Source organism: Phycodurus eques, chromosome 4 (genome assembly GCF_024500275.1).
Source record: "Phycodurus eques isolate BA_2022a chromosome 4, UOR_Pequ_1.1, whole genome shotgun sequence".
Taxonomy (NCBI): Eukaryota; Metazoa; Chordata; class Actinopteri; order Syngnathiformes; family Syngnathidae; genus Phycodurus; species Phycodurus eques.
This window is the reverse complement of record NC_084528.1, coordinates 27,212,421-27,231,248: the sequence shown is the minus strand read 5'-3', so window position 1 is coordinate 27,231,248 and position 18,828 is coordinate 27,212,421. Positions and strand designations below refer to the sequence as shown.

At 42.1% G+C, this 18,828-nt stretch overlaps 1 protein-coding gene across 2 annotated transcripts in view; it reads right to left on the bottom strand.

Moving 5' to 3' along the window:
- zgc:158766 (uncharacterized protein LOC100009641 homolog) overlaps positions 1 to 18,828 on the bottom strand; it is a 28,339-nt gene that overhangs the window by 6,934 nt on the left and 2,577 nt on the right. For both annotated transcript variants that reach the window (XM_061674923.1, XM_061674924.1), the window contains exons 2-17: positions 16,087 to 16,284; positions 14,086 to 15,319; positions 9,809 to 10,006; positions 9,505 to 9,628; positions 8,499 to 8,592; positions 7,888 to 7,977; positions 7,304 to 7,420; positions 6,800 to 6,898; positions 6,567 to 6,709; positions 6,350 to 6,488; positions 6,141 to 6,263; positions 5,775 to 5,930; positions 4,484 to 5,349; positions 3,595 to 3,844; positions 2,699 to 2,788; positions 816 to 1,040 (exon numbers count right to left, since the gene is read on the bottom strand). In XM_061674923.1, the coding sequence (XP_061530907.1) occupies positions 816 to 1,040; positions 2,699 to 2,788; positions 3,595 to 3,844; positions 4,484 to 5,349; positions 5,775 to 5,930; positions 6,141 to 6,263; positions 6,350 to 6,488; positions 6,567 to 6,709; positions 6,800 to 6,898; positions 7,304 to 7,420; positions 7,888 to 7,977; positions 8,499 to 8,592; positions 9,505 to 9,628; positions 9,809 to 10,006; positions 14,086 to 15,319; positions 16,087 to 16,284 (4,146 nt within the window). The remainder of the gene's footprint in view (positions 1 to 815; positions 1,041 to 2,698; positions 2,789 to 3,594; positions 3,845 to 4,483; positions 5,350 to 5,774; positions 5,931 to 6,140; positions 6,264 to 6,349; positions 6,489 to 6,566; positions 6,710 to 6,799; positions 6,899 to 7,303; positions 7,421 to 7,887; positions 7,978 to 8,498; positions 8,593 to 9,504; positions 9,629 to 9,808; positions 10,007 to 14,085; positions 15,320 to 16,086; positions 16,285 to 18,828) is intronic.

Below are 18,828 nucleotides of genomic sequence, written 5' to 3'. Positions count from 1 at the left end.
AGAGTTTCGAGTTTGTCCGTGGACATTTTGTCCTTTTATCCAGTAGCTCTGTGAGACCATTGAGCCTGGCTCACAATCAAATACTTGATGGGGTTGAGGTCAGGGCTCTTGAGTTCCATTATGGACTGGGGGCACTGTCATGTCATCACAGTCAAAATTGAAATCATATAATTTCCCGACTGAAGGCAATAACGATAGCACAAGACATGAAAAACGAACAATTTCAAGGAGGTCCGTCTTGGTGCGTTCGTTTTATGAAAACCCCCCGCCATCTCGCCATTCGCGCAAGGACTACCGTGGCGCAGCAACTGCCAATGAAATCCAACCGCTGGACATTGGTGTAAACAGTGCATTCAAAGTGAGGTTGCGATGGATGAGAGACGGCGAACACACCTTTACTAAGACTGGGAGGCAGCGCCGGGCAAGTTGCGCCACCATATGTGAATGGATTGTGGATGCCTGGGCTAAGGTATCGGCTTTGACTGTTGTCATGATGCACAAACTGTTTCATTCTTTACATTCGATTATGTTATTACTATATATTTGTTTTATAAAGCACAATACTGTAGAGTGCTATTTTTCTTATTAAAAACATTTCTGTTGGTGTTTTTTGTTGGGGTGGAATGGATTAATGGCATTTGATATCATTTCAATGGGGAAAGATAATTTGAAACCTGACTGTTTTGAGTTACATAAATCGATGCACCACATTACAATTCAGAGGAAACTAAGCCCAACCAATTAATGATTCCGAAACTGATGAAAAGGGGTGTCTCAGTACTTTTGTCCATACAGTGTATACACTTTCTGCTCACATCACAGCCCCGAATGGCGTCCATAGCCAGCAGGTCGTTGCCATGGCGGAGCTGAAACTTGACCATCTCCTCAGCAGTACGGAGGTCACTCAGCTCTTGCGCTTGTGACTGGCCGCACTCCTTGATGAGATCCTTCAGCAGCAGGGCATATTTACTCATCCGCTGGATGGGCTTCAGCAGGTAGGACGCCAGATCCATCTTGTCCTCCAGATCCAGTTGTTTATTCTGGAATGTGAGAGAATGGTTAAGATGGTTCTCGACACTGATGTGTACAGTTTGTTTGTCATTGTCATGTTCTCCTGGTTAAGACAAGTTGGTTGATTGTTTGTATAAAGCTTCAGAAATAAAGCATGCTTTAGGTAAAGATCTAAAAAATATATACAGTGGAACCTCGATAAAACGGATCCTGATATAACGGGTATCGGATAAAATGGACCATCATGACTGAACGATGTTTCCAAAAAATTTTTTCCATTTGTCACTTAAAATGGCGTTGACTAAGTCTGTTAGTTCCAGAATTGGACCCTGTCGTTTACTGGCGCTGTGGCACAATGCAGGCAGAGAATGGGACTGACATATTTCCAGGTGACAGATATAAAATCACTAGTTCCAATTCCAAAAAACGTGCCTACGGCCATGTTGAATGTGGCGCACTGACGTGGCAGCCAGATGATGATGGTTATATCTATTGTACGTAGATCAAAGAGAGAGCGGCATGGCTGTGGGGTAACTCTGAGGAGTACAAAACACAAGTCTTTGGAGTCTGGAACATGCTATTTTGGTCAAGCCGTTTGCCTTTGGCAACAGATTTGGAACTAGGAAGCACACTCATTCCTCGTGGCCCATGAGGGCAACTCGCCTATGATGAGTACTGTACGTCAACAATGTCACCATGACCAAGCATACCGCCGTGATAAGTTTGGATAAAATGTGAAACTTTCAAATATTTTTAAGCTTTTTAAAATATTTATTTACAATAACTTTGTACTGTACTGGGTGTTTTAGGCCACGAAAAAAAACATACAAAACAATAATTTTATACTGTTTAGTTACATGAGTGCATATGGCTTCAAAAAACAAACAAACAAACAAACAAAAAAAGGGTTTCAATTTAATAGACAATTTGCTATATCGGACCACCCCCCCGCCCCCATTAGTCTGCTCTATCGAGGTTCCGCTGTATATACCGTATGTATAAAATGGCCTTTTCTAATTATGATATGATAATTGGAAATGATATGTAAGGTATGTCAATTGGATAGGATATGTAAGGTTTCAATACACTTGTCAAACAAAATTAGGCCTGTGTTATTAATAGAGCTAAAAAATAAACTTCATTTAATCCACAGGCATCTAAAAAAATTGGACTATCGTGTAAAACTCAATTAATTCCAGGCAGTTCAATTCATTTCAGGCTATTTTAATTTTTAATGTTTATAGCTTTCAGCTAACAAAAACTAAAAATACAGCATCTCAATAAATTATAATATTACATAAAAAGCAATCAAAATGATTTTTAACATAGAAATTACTTAGGAAATGGCCTTGTGAAAAGTATTGTCCTGTGCTTCATGAATCTGTATCATATGAACTTCACTTTTTGAATTGAGCTACTGAAATTAATTTTCGCTTTTCTACAGCACACTGATTTACTGAGATGTACCAGCATCTGTTATGGAGACGCATTTTGCACATTACCTTAAAGACATTTTGTATTGTAAAAGTATGTATATTTATCATATCGTGCAACAAGCTAATAACAACGCATTGTTCATTTAAGCCGCTATACAGTATGTCATTGCGAGACTTTTATGTTGCACCATTGTGAATCAATGCTGACCTTTTCACCCAGTGAAGAATGTTACCAGAGTTTCCAGACGCACCTTAAAGAATTCGTTCCCATGGCTGCTGAGCAGGGAATCAGACCGGGGCTTATTCTTGCTGTACAGGGCATACATTCCAAACTGATCCTCCTGCACACACACAAATAATAAGTTTGAACACTCCATTAAGTAAACTGGCATGTCAGCATGCTCTCCTAAACACCATGTAAGTCATTGAAAGCATATGATCTGAAAGTTATTAACTGCAATGCTGAACTGTGTACAGTTCTCCACCATATCCAACAAATGGCACATACCCTGTCACATTGTTTTCACCATTTATAATGAAGGCTTACTATGCTATGCTAAAGTAATTCAAATATAAATGATCCTCATAATCCTTAATGGTGTTTTTGGCGTAATTTCCTTATCTTTGTATGTCAAACTTTATCTGAATTTATTCTGTCAGACCCCTCCCTGCCATTTCTCTGCTGTGCAGGGGCGGTGAAACCCTTGGGTCCAAGTTGCCACATAGTGACCATGGCTAGCATATGCCAGATTTTTTGTGGGCTTGGACTCCTCAAATACTGCCTAGCAACAAGTGCTCACAAGCATGTACTGTGACCTGGAAAAATAACTCTGTGCAATTCTGTTGTTCTACACAGCTATGCCTGCTCTTCAGATAGTTTTAGAATGAATCACACAGGCTATTTGTTGTCTCGACTACAGAGAGCACTGTAATTCTCCTGGTATGAATATCCTTGTGTAAGGTACTGTATATGTTTCCTCTCATATAAAATGTCAATGGAGATAACAAAACCATGACCCTGAAAACACCACATTTAGTTGTCTATCTAGACGTCTAAAGGTCATGACTGTTAACGGAACCTGACAGCTCTTAGTAAGTTGTCAGTGCGCCTCCTCGGGGCAGGATGACTTTGTCTACGCACACTCACATGTCGGAGAAAGCAGCTGCTGATGGACAGCGGCGAGTGGGCGCACGACTCTAGGTCCTTGAGGAAGTATTGGCTGTGAAAGTCCCACAGCTTCTCCACGTTACCGAAAATGATGCTGCGTTTCCCACGCAGATCCTGCGGCAGATCCAGACGCTCCATCTCGGGGAAATAATGCTCAATGACATAGGTAAGAGAGCGAACGTACTCCCTCTCGGTGGAGATCATCTCGTCCACAATGTGCTGCATTTTACTGGGGAACAGAACGACACCATGTTTATTACATTTAATCGATAACGCTATAACAGATGACAGCATTGCACATAGGATAAAAAAAAAGTGACCAGGCATGTGTGTTAAGATGGTGGAAATTATGTATACAAAGCTCCCCAGTATTTGGCAGTTTATCGGGACATATAGTATTAGTATTAACTGTATATCTAAGTCATACAGATTTTTACCTCTGCCAAGCATGGAACCATGAGGCTAGAGGTTATATTTTGAGTTGATACTTCGTTTCATGCTTGGTTGGGTGTGTTGCTTGTGCCAAAAATGAAAGCTTTCAATTTTGGTGCAGATCTAGGTGTGGATGAAGGGATTTATTTTCACTTTTCACACACATCGGGGCCAAATTGAGCAGAGACCCACCAGATCCAGTAGAACGTTCTGGGGTTGAAAAAAAAACCAATGTGTGTAGTAGCACTTGGCAACCATGTTAAATGAGCATTAATGCCACCCACAGGCTGGAATACCTCATCCGTAACCCTCGTGAACCTCTCTCTATCTTGGATAATTCCGTAGTAAATTAGCTCAACTAAATGTTAGAACTTTGTATGAAGGTTTGCTGCCTTTCTAAAAGTATTTGTATATTGATCATGAAAAGCGTGCTGACCTGCTCTGTTTCTTGCCATCTCCTTCACTGTATCTGTTATGGATCCTGCATGGAGTGGACATGCTGCGACTGCGTCCCAACACTGGGCTCATGACGTCGGGTCGCTGAATCTTCTTCTCTGCAGACACATTATTGGCCACCTCCAGACCCTTGATGTACACCCCCGTGTAACCATGCACGTGGCTGGAGTCTGAATGGCCGCCGTCCCTCGGCGCCAGCTCGTAGCTCATGGTCTTCTTCATGATCTTCTTCATTGGTGACTTGCGGACTCGGGAAGCTGCAGAGAAGATGGGCTCCGAGTGGCATGAGATGGTGGAATCGATAGTGCAGTCGCTGTCCGTGTCATCAAACATGGATGAGCTCAGTTTGCTGTCAGGGGCGAAAGTGAAGCGTGAGGAGGAGGAGATCGAACCGGAGGGGCTTTTGGAGAAAGGCTCATCAGAATGCGCCTTGGTGTCCTCAACAGTTAGCGGCGTAGCTGTCCTGCTGGAGCAAGTAGAACCTTCAGGTAGAAGCCCACATTCACTACTCTCTGGTACACTAAGTTGGCTCTCCACAGGCTTTAAAACATCCGTAAGTTCAGTGGACATGGAGTCTAAAGATGCCCTTGTGGCTCGGGCCAAAGTGTCTTCCAGCTGCTGCTTAGTCTGCTGACATTTGTGCCACACTGTGTTCCACTGTTGCACTTGCTGAGGACATTCCAGGGAGAGAACCATGTCATTCAGTGTGCTGAAGTTGTCCATGGAGAACTTGGAGGCCTCGGTGCAGTAATCCTTCAGTATCGGAACAACGGCAGGTGAATGTGCTTCACCTGAAGTGTTCAGGTGACTGACGTAGTCCTGGCAGTGCTCCCTCCATTGATTTACCTATGGATGTTTAAAAAAGGGTTCACTATTTTGGACTGTTAAAAATATTCACTTGAATATATAGTCAGACTATCATAAAACTATAGGTACCTCAATTCTGCATGTCAGACAGAATCATACTAATTTGTATAACTGCTTTCTTAGGAGTGCTGGATTACAATAAATAGGTAAAAAATGGCTGGTGACTGGTTCAGGGTGTACCCCGCCTCCCGCCTCAAGTCGGCTGAGATAGGCACCAGCACACCTGCGACCCTAGTGAGAATAAGTGGGTGTGATAATTGATGGATGCATGGATAATATTACCATAGAGGCATCTACAGTACCTGAGTACGTAAAGAAAGCTTGAATAAGCAGCAGAACATTTACAGGTAGTGTACGCCAAAATAAAATATATTTTATGCTATAGATGTTTTTTTTACACTTACAGAGTCATAGAACTCGTAAAGATTTCCAAGGATGTCTAATTGTGCCTTCCTCTTTTCCACTGTGTTCAGGATGGAGACAAGATGTTGCTTGAATTCCAAGGAAACTGACCCAGGAAGAGACTCTTTCACCATCTGCAGGGCATGTCTCTGCTGGTGCTATTAACCAACAGATGGACAACTGATTATGTTGCATTTCTAGATAATCCGCATGATGTGGAAAAATGTTGGGACACATAATTGTTGTTCAGATGAAAAATTAGGAAAAAATGATTCAGCGGTATGTCTCAATACATGTTCTCTATATAGTGTAGAACCACTTGAATTCCTTGGTATTACTATTATATCAGCTCTTGTCAAGATATTTACCACTGACTCTTTCAGAAATTGGTCCAAGCTCTCCTTCATTTCTTTTATGTTGCTGACAGACAAGGTGAGTGAATGTAAAGGAATGAGATGCTTCTCTCCCTCCACATTGAACCACAGTTTGACCTGAAAAAAATTAATATAATTGACCTGTTATCCCCATATTATCGTTTAGAAGGATAAAGCCATCAATAGGGACATTGAAGGCTCACCTGTTGTGTTTGTTCGTCAAACTTGCGCACCTCCAGGAGACATTCCAAGTCCTTCTGAGACTTGTTGGACAGGATGACAAGCTCATGGACCTCTTCGTCCACTTGGTTGTACAGTGCACTCAACATATCCACAGCGTCCCTGAAGACAAGCAAAAATATGAATAACATGGTATTGTTTGTATCAAGAGGAAGCAAGAGGCCTCTCCGGCAGCAGTACCTGTAGCTCTCATTGTCACAGGCCTCTTCCTTCCTGATGCGCGCAAGGATGGTGCCTCCTTCCAGACGTAACCTATTTAGATGAGTGTCATCGAGCACACACTTCATGAGATGCTTCTGCTGCTCCATCATCTGAGACACTTCCTAAACAAACAAACAAACAAAGAAAATATCCTTTTTGAGCTCACTTCCAATATCTTGTAGCATGTGACTTTTTAGTGCAGGTCCAGGTACCTCAGATGTCTTCAGATTGCCACTGTCACTTAACGTGGCGATAGACTCCTGGAGGGAAGAAATGGCTTCGCTGCAGCTGCTGGCAAATGGTTCAATTTTCTGTAAGGGTTAAACAACATTTAGCAGGCCACTACATGGGTGATGGAGGATGGCATGATGATGTTTCTGTTGAAGGGGAAGTTCATTGTGGTTCAAATGTCAAAAAGAAAAGATAAATCCCTCTAATAAAAGTGACAGTGGCATATTTTGGTGTGTTTGTGTCAGTATATTGTACCTAGGCATTCAGATGTGGCAGAAATACAGTAGTTACATGGTGCTTTAAAAGGCGAAAAGATCAAATATATTACTCTTTCTGGATTTCTATCCAGATTGGTTTCTTCCTTCGCATTTTTATAGAAATTTTGTTTTATTAAACTGGTAAATAACGCTGTTAGCTAACAAACTCTGTCTGATTTGAATTAGCAAATACAGTATGTCATGATGTTGGTTTCTGTCCATCATCACCTGTCTAAAGAGGATCCAGTGGTTGTGGTCGTAATGGAAGGTACCCTCCAAGTCGCGTGTGAGCTGGTTCTGTTCAATGTGCTTCAGCAGGGCTTTCAAAGATGACAATGTCTCAGGCTGCAGTGAAAAACACACAAATATCAGGACAGTGCACACCTCATGTCTGACTCCAAATGTATGATGATAGTAGAGAAGTGTATTGCTGCCACACAAGAAAAAGAAAAGTTGTGTATCACATTATATCATGATAATTTCACATTTGGAGATGCTAAATTATCACATTAAAACGTGATAAGTGATGACTTCCGCATTCGGCAAAACAAAACAAAACAGTTTCTTCCGGTTCAGGTCACATACACTTCCGTATGATAATAAGATTGGTGGAGGAATATTAGAAACTGCTTGGAGGGGGGCAAAGAAGGCAGTACTGAGATACAGGAGTTAACATCAAACAAACAAACAAAAAAACATTTAGTGAGCATTGGGAATTGGGAGAAAAATGACAAGGACAATCTCCTGGAAACAGCCACTTAATAACAGCCACAGCATCACTTATTCATGTGAGAATAAGTATATTTACTCACCTGTACGTTTACAATGTCTCTTTCAGGTTTGGCGGCTGCCTCCTTGTCCACCAGGAAAAGAACTGAGTAAAGTGCATTTGGTACCAGTGTCTGAAAACACATGAACATTTTTATGGTTATAAAATGATGACGACTACTCATAGAGTAATGTCAAAACTTGAAAGAACGAGAGTATTTACTCGAGTGCCCTAGAATAATATCACAATACAGCTCATACATGTAGACAGGTACTAATAAATCCATTTTTACAATGCCTGTTTGCGTTTGCAGAATGAGCATCTCTGCATCAGTAAGTCAGACTCAAAACATTATCATATGGCTCTTGCAAGTCGGCTGAAACCAACTCGCTCACAGCATGTGGTTAAAAAACAGACAAGTAAGCACAGGTTAGCCCTGAGGCCAGCCTTTTCTCAGAAGAAGCTCTTGGATGTGCAGTCATTACAACTTTAAGGTGTGTCTCTTCTTCTGGGATGTTGAACATTAGGAAAATTTGTAAGGAATAGCATTGAATGTAATAAGGAGTTATATGAATGGCATTGCTTGAACACGTGAGGTAGGTAAAAATTTACAGGGTGTTGGAGGGTCAGTCCACATTCACTGTCTGTGCTCACCTGAAATTCAGACAGCGATGACAACAAAGCTGGAACGGGCTGCTGTCTCCTGCTGTCTATCACAACTGTCAGACCTTCATCACGCTTTTCTTGCCTATAACCACAACAAATATAATCCAGTCACTTTGACTCCATATTTACATAGTTAAACTATTCGTGCTGTAAGGGAAATTGGCAACAATATTGTTAATGCATAAAATAACGTACGGAATTAAATACATTATTAAGGATCAAGTCAGAATGTCACTAAGAACAGCAGTTACACTTGTATGTTTGCATATGTAGTTGGTAACATATAATATAGCTTGTACCCTCAAATTTATACAAAAACAATATTTTCTGTCTGCCCTTATGAAGGGTTTATAAATATTGTACCCGCCGTCTTAGCAACTGTTGCAAGTAAGAAGAGAGAGTGAGATTGACCTACTTCCTGCCAAATAGTGCGTCCCGAAGCTCCCTTAGCTAGCTGTACACTAAATGGCCGTAGTTGAATATTAGATAATGATGTATTTGCACCACCCCCCTCCCACCCAAAAAAAAAACAAAAAACAGCACATTCAGAAATGTACTAGAGCAGACTACAGCAGTTGTTTGAACTTGACAAATAGTGAACCCACAAAAAATTATGAAACTTTAGTATGCTGATTCTAAAGTTTTACAACATGATTAATACACAAGTTACAAAATTGTTCTTAGATTCGTTGTAACGGTACGCTCATTGTAATGTACTGCATTGATAGTGATATCCAACAAGAGTATTCTAAGTGGTAAGTGGTAGTGTAATGTAATATACTACTACTACTACTACTACTACTACTACTAATAATAATAATAATAATGTGTCATGTTTTATATTAACAAGCATAATATTGATTGTGCATTTTGTTTTCTTTTGCACTGTTTTTAGTACAAGTGGTTTTTTTTTACTATGAGAACTTGTAAAACTGAATCAAAAGACTATTTGGGGAAAGAAAACGAACACAAACGGTGACTGTTCTCAACTTACCGCAGTGTGGATTGTAAGTAGACCAATAAACTGCTGAGGTCATGCACCGTGTAGTTTTCGCCTGCCCACACCTGAGCTCTGGTGCACACCTGCAACACCGCCCTCCCACTGCGATCTCTGCTTCCTGGAAGAGAAAAGACCAACAGGAGGTGAAAACACAACTAGTTTTTCACTGCTAGTGGTGCAAAGATGAAAGGTGACTCCTATGATACACATACTGTATGCAAAGAATCTGACCAAAACAAAATGTATCCTACTGTATTAGACAAGCTTCTGGGTGAAATGAGGCCAAGGTGTTCCTTACCTGGCAAAATCACAGCGCCTGATGCAAGCAGCTCCTGATTGACCTCTGCCATCTGTTTGGGGAGCGAGAAATTACTGCTATTGGAGGAGCTTGATGATGAGCCCAACCCAATGGCTGAGCCGTTGGCTGTTTTTGGGGAGTTCGACTCCTCCTCTACGAGTCTAGACTTCCTGTCATCACCGGTGTCCTCCTGCTGCCCTGTAGATTGTAAGTATAGGGTGAATGTGAGGGTGTGTTACTGAGCAAATTCTATACAATAATACACCACAATTTAACAAAAAGAGAGAAGCTTCCTTTCACCTCAGTGTGTAATAATCATAGTAAATCACACTGACTCACCCTGGAGACCAGGTGTATCATCACCATGAGTCAAGAGTAATTTTGCCATTATTAGAAACGTCAGCACTGTCGTCCCCAGGGCCCGTTTTTTTATGTACAACTCCCATTCTCTACTGGGAATGCAATTTGCAAACCTGATCCAGATTGTGGGTTTGTGAAAGTGCATCTGATCAGGATTTTTCACTGAATATATCAATTAGCACTGATCTCACATTACACTCTAGTACAGTACAAGAAAGTTATCGCTATTAAGTTTAGTTCGACTCATTCCAAAAACTATAGGAGAGCCAGCATTTTCTCATGTTCATGTAGGTGCAAAGTGAAACTAGAAATGTTGGTGATGTCACTTAGAGAAAAACTTGACACTACTTGTCTTATCCAAACTCATCTTGCAATGTTCTAAACTCCTGTTTTCATGACAGTATTACATTACAAAGAATAATGTTGTACCATGTAACCTTCCCATGAATGAGGAAATGTCAAAATAGTTAAGAATCAACAGCGCCTGTGTTGGTGTCCAGCGTTCCATTTTGTACGAGTTACTTCAAGATGTGATCAATTCCGATAGAATTCGTAATGCGCAATTAATTGACCAATCAACTGTTATGCTCATCCCTAGTAAGAAGCACAAACCCAACAACGGCGCTGTGCACACTAAATGTTTTCAAAAAAATGTATTATTGTATGTGATGTGTATTGAGAAAGGCTTTCTATTAGGAATAAATTCTATTAGAATTATTAGAATTTATTCCGTTTTTACAGTAACAAATTATTATCATATCTTCACAATGGTAATTTTGAAAAAGCAGGGATAGAGATGCTCATCCTATGGAGACATGCAGTTTATCATTAAGAGCAAACCATCCAATGACAGTTGAGCAAAGAGGTGAAAATACTAACTATAGAGTCATACAGGACTTAAGAGATATTGACACTGTCATAAGTCTTGATGACAGGTAAAACAAACTATATTGCAAAAGTTCATTATTGAGTGTTTGACACTGTTGTGTTTTTCAATAGTTGGAGGCCTCTTTTATAGTTGTGTGGGAGTAAACCCAGCCAGCATAGCCTCTATTGTCTTCAAACGGTCAGTGCATTTCCTGTGCCACTGTGTGAGGAGGCCTGTGTTTGCCGCATGTTTCCTAAATTGCTTTGTTTTCACAGGAAGTGACAAACGTCGAGTAAAGCCTCGAGAGTATTGTGAAAGGCTGCTTTTTGTGTCCCCTGCTAGACACATCACTGGAGAGACTAAATCTGGATCGGTCAGTGGGGATGGGACCTTGTGCTCGATGAGAAAGAAAATATGTTTGTTCAAAATCTTCAGCAGAAGGTTCCTGATTCTTATGTTTTGGGACAGCTGATTGGTTCACAAATGATACTTTTGTTAATGAGGCAAACCATGTGGGATCAGGGCACCCCCGACCCCTACCCCACAATAGGGCCATCCCATTGTAGGATGCTGGGGTCCTTCTGCTTGGTTTACAGAAACTTTTGTTGTTTTTGAAACACCGTTGTGGGAAACCTGATTTGCAACAAGCGAAATGCAATCCCCTCTGAGGTCATTTTAGGAATGCAATGGGAATGTGATATCTGATTATTTCTTCTACTGTATTGTGATTTCTGTGCGATGCTGGTGGGCAGGTTCTATAATTTATTCATTCTATAATTTCTTTTTTAAACTCCACCGTAATCACCTTTAGTAAAAACACACAACAACAAAAAAATCAAACATAGAGCACTCATTTCAATCCTAATGTTCATCCCTAGACAATTAAAGTAAGTAATAAAATCATATTGTGTAGCATTACTTAATATATATTTGTTTCCCTTTCCCCCGATATTATATTAAAGGAATATCCAATTTTTATCTGGTACTTTATTGACATTGACAAAATTATGTTGAATACGAGACAATTATTAGAGTAAATTATACACACACACACACACACACACAGACACACACACACACACACACACACACACACACACACACAGACATACAGTTTATATAGTATCTATCTCAATCAGGAGTAGGGCTGAACGATTTGGGAAAATACTCTTAATTGTGATTATTATTTTTATTTTTTTTCCATCCATCCATTTTCTGTACCGCTTTTCCTCACTAGGGTCGCGGGCGTCCTGGAGCCTATCCCACCTATCTTAGGGAGAAAGGCGGGGTACACCCTGAACTGGTCGCCAGCCAATCGCAGGGCACATATAAACAAACAACCATTCACACTCACATTCACACCCACGGACAATTTAGAGTCTTCAATCAACCTACCATGCATGTTTTTGGGATGTGAGAGGAAACCAGAGTACCCGGAGAAAACTCACGCAGACACGGAGAGAACATGCAAACGCCACACAGGCGGGGCTGGGATTTGAACCCAGGTCCTCAGAACTGTGAGGCAGAAGTGCTAACCAGTCATCTACCATGCCGCTAAACATATATTGCGATTGCGATTCAGCAATTTTTGGGGAGGAAGTTTGTTTAGCATTATCCACTAAGCACAAGAAATGCCTATGTTTGGCGTGGGCCCACAAATGATGTACGGCTTTGCTTCGAGCCAGCGCTGCCGCCACTTGGCATGACAACCAAAGTTGGATTAGTGGTTCGTGCATTGATGAAGAAGGCAGCTAGCCAGCTGCAAAATCGAATGTGAATTGCAGGACACATTGCCCATCGACATGTATGTCGCGGAAATACGTAAACATACGTGCTTAAATTCGGCGCCAAGTCGCATCGGGTCTTGTCTTCCCTGACGCGCCTCACAGCTTAGCCAGCAGCGGCTGGATGGCGGATTGTAGCATTTTACGAAGCTGAGGAAAAACTAAACCATTAACACCATTCACACACGACAGAATGAGCGCGCTCACTTTAACTTTTATCAGGAAGGGATTTTGAGTTTTGTCACAGGCAATTTTGAGTCGCTAGCATGGGATATATTTGCTTCGCCACATCTTGTTTGAATTAGTCACTGGTGAGGTGCCGAACGGGCAGCGCAAACCCTGAAATATGGTTCCCACAATCCATCCATTATCCGTACCACTTATCCTCACTAGAGTCGCGAGCGTGTTGGCGTCTAGTTATACCTACAGAAGCTAAGTTCATATTTTAACCAATGATAAATGGTTACTGTGTAACAATACAGGAAAAAAACAAAACAACTAGTAAGACGTCACCCTCATGTTATCAGTTACCCTGCATGAATCACCACAAAACAAAACAGACACACGCTGCAAAAGACAACACATAGATGTGACTTCACTTCACTTTTCAGGGTAGGACCAAAGCTGCACCCCCCAACCAAAGGTGTCAAAGAACACACAACAAGTCACCGATGAATAGCAATCTGTCAGCAATGACAGCATTAATGTTTCACAGTTGTGAGCTGTCCCACCGAGTGATGAGCTGTTGTAGCTAGTCTTGCTGCAGGCTATCATTATAAAACCTGCCCACATTAGCCTGTTTTGTTTTCCAGCTTCAAACTTTGTTTTTACACCCTTAGGTTGTGTTATTTGTGAAATGAAGAACCAATGGACCATCACTGTGAATCATATACATTGACCATATTTCTAAATAACTGTCAATTTTGTTTAAAATAGAATACTATCTAGATTTAATATTTGTATAGACAGACAATAATGGAAGAATGGCTAAGATAATAACCATGGATTTGATTCCCCTTTGATACCACTTGCCGACATAAGGATGCAGGTGTGGGATTCCAAGGATTGGAAAACTGCCCACTATTTCAACGTATCACTTAATGGTGTGTGGTTGCTGTTGTCAAGCTGATGGGCAAACGAAATAAAGAGCAATACCAATAATTGTGTAATGGTTCTTTGAATACTGTTAGGTATTATACTGTGTGTCTACAAACAATACAATTATGATATACAGTATTATGATACTCATGAACAGTGTCTCATACCTGGCACTTCTTTACTGGTCCTCTTTTCATAACCAGGAAGAGATGCCTCCACTTCCAACTTCCCGAAGCGAAGAACATATCCATTCATCAGCTTTTTGGGGGAGATGCTGGCTGAGCCCCCAGAAGAAGACCTTTCCCGGTGAGCTTTACCCTGGCCAGCCTTGTTAGTCCTCTCCAGTGACTTGGAGCGGCGTTCCGCCCGTCTCTCTGCACTCCGCAGACCCCTCTGTAAGTAATGCAAAGGAGTGCTGGGCCTGGAATCGTCACCACTGAGCCAGCCTCGACTCCCCAACCTCCGGGATAAGTGTTCTCGAGAAGAAGTGCGAGTGTCCGGGCTGCTGCCTGGTGTCACGGATCTCTCTCTTAGACCACCATGCTCCGAACTTTCTTCCAGGATGGACTCAGTGCTGGACCCAAGGCTCATGGGGTTCTGCAGGGCTTCCATGTAGGATTTCCTGAAAAGTCTTCTGCTCTCAAAAGCCACAGAGTCTCTTGGGTGACGTCTACGAGGGCCTGGATTGCTGAGGTCTGTACTAAAAGAGAGCATCTTGGATGCTGGTCCTCGTTCTCTCCCATCAGTGTCCTCCCCTTTGTGCTCTGTCTCACGCTCTTCAGTGGGACTGATTTTAATGATGGGAGTTGTTATGTCTACTCGACTCATGCTATGGCTATCACTGCTGGTATCCGTGTGGTTTATGTTTGGTGAGGTGTGCTCTGAGAAAGTTGAATCCGCTCCCTGAGAATGGAGGGACTCCCTGGAGCTGCGGTGGCTGTCCAGGGTGCCCGTGGATCCGCTGGTACTGCAGGCACTGAGTTGGCCGCGGAAGCCGACCCTGGTGCAATGCGCTTGCATGATGGCTTCCGCCGTGCTGCTGACAAACAGAGGGTTGACCACGTTCTTCCACGGGGTCCTGTACACAGATTTACCGGTTGTAAGCAGGCAGTTCTGTAGCGGGTGCAGGTTCCGTTCAAGTGTTACATTCTGCAGGAACTCAGCGGTGAAGACGCTGCCATACATGCTCTCTGCGATGGGGAGCTCCACAATAGCCTGTCCACTGGCCGACAAGCATTTTATCGCAAGCTTGGCAGTCTTGCGGCCTAACGGTACAATTTGTAGGTAGAAGTCTCCTTGCTTTAGTCTCACTTTGTGCAAGGGGGACAGCTGCAAGACCACTTTGTCGTGAATGCAGAGAGGCCACCCTTCATTGTAGAGCAGCAGTTCTCGGAACCTTAACTGGGAGAGGAGAAAGATCAAATTAACACCCGCCCCAGGAAAAATTGGCTTTTGTGCGTCAAGGCAAAGCTTGTTGTATGACTTTCATCACTGACTGAAAAATCGTCACAATTGTTACAACACACTAACTTAACTTTAATGGAAAGGCACTACGCACATGATGAATCACTCACAGTGATCATTAATCTGAACATGTCTGATCAGGCTTGGTTTTGAAAGAACCAAAACACAATCTCTGTTGTGACGGAATACGAAAAACAGACTCTAAGAGCACTGCCATCTTTTTTTATTGTAAGCAGAAAGGCTTGGGAGAGGACCCTCTCATGTTGCCCGCAATACAAATAATTCCATGTATAGCAGGTTGTTCTCAGTGGCTAGGTTTAACTAAAACTGTCATTCTATGGCTAACGTCACAGTGTAATCACTAAGGAGATGAACGCAGTGGAATAAAGTTTCATTGCTTTGGTCGTACACACAGGACCCACAAAGGTTGGATTGGAGAATATTGAGTTTCATGCTTTTTGGCTTGTTTTCTGCATCCCATTGCTCCATAACCTGTTCCTTAGCCTTCCAGCCAAGATATCCAGCAGCAAGATTCTCACGTTCCTTAGCATTTCTTAATCTATCTTATCACCTCAATCGTCTGACTTTCAAGGTAGCGGTAAGTAGTCCTCTGAGTTAAATATGCTAAAGAATACCAAAGAGGAGGATGTATGGATGCATCGCATCATACATCAATACCAAAGTCACAAAATTTAACCACTCACACAAGTTTGCTGTTGAATGATTTGAAGAATCCCCTTGGCAGGAAGCAAAAAGTCAATGAAGCAGCGGAGGCCGTCTCCACGGTACTGTCTTTCCACCACACTGAAAAGCTGCCACAGAACAGTGGCCGCGGTGGCGTTGAAGGGCCGGTACAGGGCCGACAACGTGCTCTGGATACAGCTGTCCAAAGACTCTGCGTCCTGTGAGAAACAAAAAATATTGCATTCAGGTGTTTGACGTTTGAGGAAGTGGAGCACAATTCGGTTCACTTTGATTTTGTGTTTATGCTGTCAAAAGATTTTTAAGAATGTCAAATTAAGTGATCAGCACTAATTTTTTTGCTCTCCGTGACTGGGATACATAATGCAGGGGCATTGTTCCTATAGAGTGGTTGAAAAAAATTATCATTTGGCAGATTACACTGGTATGCTTTCATATTATTTAAGCAGATGACACAGTCACACAGCTATTGTCATACCGCCTACACACATAGCAGTAAAACCACAAGACTGATAAGTGTCCACCGTTCCAGAACGTAATGTGACAAGCTGAATTGAACTGTTGTAGATGTGACTATTGGCATGCGAGTAGCCTCATACAGCATTTAGTGAAATAATGTTAACATTTCCATTATGTACCAGATATCCTTTATTGATAGTTTGACATGAATGACCACTATTATAACTGCAGATAAACATGCTTGACAGACTGAACATGATCCCATTTATTCAGGAAGTTGTATCATGATAGGAAATATGAGCCAGTGATAGTCTTTCCATCAGACAGAGGGGAAACACCTGGACCAAGTGACGTCACTGTGAGTGGACACAAACAGCACAACTGGAAAGTCCGCCCAGTGCAACGTGACCTTCTAACAGCAGCCATGTCATTTTTTTCAAATTATATGACCCACACATAACCTGACAGGTTAGTATAAAAGAACATTAGCCAGAGCACATGTCTGACACGCAACATGGAGAGACTGATCTGGAGTGGTACAGTCATCATGTTCACAGCTCAGGCCTGGGTGCCGTTTCAGCAGGGAGTCAAGGCCAAACATCCTCCTGCTATCTGTCCTTCCCGAATGGAACACAACAGTGGAAGAGACATCTGCCTCCAGTGATAACCATGCAGATAGACAGCAATGCCAGGGAAGTCCCACCATTTGGCATGAAGAACACTTTGGTACTTTCGCTTGGTCAGATTTGCATGACAATGTGAACTAAATCAAAGCATCCCATGTGCTCCAGTGGTTTGAGTCAGACAGCGCCATGTTTCACCCTTTGTAGGACTGTTGATCCAAGCAGCTCAGTGCTGTTTATTAGAGGAGATTGAGTACAGTTCACTGCGTTGGTACACATGCCACGACTTGGCTACAAGGCCCTCATTGTGATCACCGCCTCCCTAAGTGGTGTGTGCAGTACAGTGTTGGTCTCCAGAAACAAAGCGCCCACCTCCATTAGTAGTCAGATAGCACTTAGTGGTACAGAAATGTCTCTAGGCCTTAGTCCCTTGTCAGAAAGAAGAACAACGTGGTGTTTTATGAGGAAAATGCACACAATGGGAGGAAAGCCTTCATGACACTATGAAGACGGGTCGCTAGGTTTCCTTTTTCGGTTTTCAAGGAAGGAAAAGGGTGCTAGTAGGGACTTGAGATTTTCAAGCTAGTGCATGTACACCACTCCAAGTCCTATCTTACAGATAGCCATGCCAGTAAAGCTTTAAATAGTGTCACCAGCCATAACAATACAAGGTACACCTGCACATTCTAATGACATCTTTTTTTATTGCCATTGTCAATCAAAATCTCCAATCTTAACTATACATTTATTATTGTCTTAATAGTTTGCAGTCAAGTCGGGCATTCGGTTAATAGATTGCTAGATTGATCATTGCAAAAATTCACTTGATGAATCACGTATTGAAATTTGTGTGCACTACTTGACTGCAACCAAGTCAGCTGCTGTTGATTTAATCTTCATCATTTTGTGGTCTAAAGAAGAATAACATGATATCCACTATGATATGATATGACATGACATCCAATAATCACACGACGGCAAATCCTCAGGATTCGGCACCAACGCTAGTAAACATTGTTCAGTTATACAGCTCACTCTCAGCAGTGTCAATTGTAACAGAGTGTTGTCTTGATCACAGGTTTGTTATTTAGGTGGGAAGGTAGGTAGGCAGGCAGGTAAGTAGGAGCACAAACTACACAAGTAAGAACTCCTGAATTTTGATGCAAAACTAATTTTTACATTACAGCATGTGAGTCATCAATTGAAGGGTACAGAACAAACAAAAAAACGACACTATCTGAATTTGTTATCACTTTTGTTAACAGTTTGACCCAGACAGAGGTCGTAATTCGAAAGTCTTGCGTTGGACCATGCAGGTGTACCTAATGTTATGGCAGGTGAGCATACTGTATGTGCATGTCTCAGCAGAATGAGGGAGCTCAGCTGAGCACAGAAGAATGCAGAGGTTGCCCTGCTTTAGACCCTCCGCCATACGAACATACGAACAATGTTTGAAGTCCCGCCCTTTCATGATTCCAGGTCTCGTTGGTAAATGGTTGTCTGTGTGATGGAGGAGTGTGGTGGTAATTAATGGCCTCTGGATCCAGCTGGGACACGTTTGTCTGCGGCATCAGAAAAACAGCTGTTACCGAGGTGCATAGAATGTTGGCCAAGGATTTGGTGGATCAAGCAACACACTTTTTGCGTTTTAACGTGCCTTTA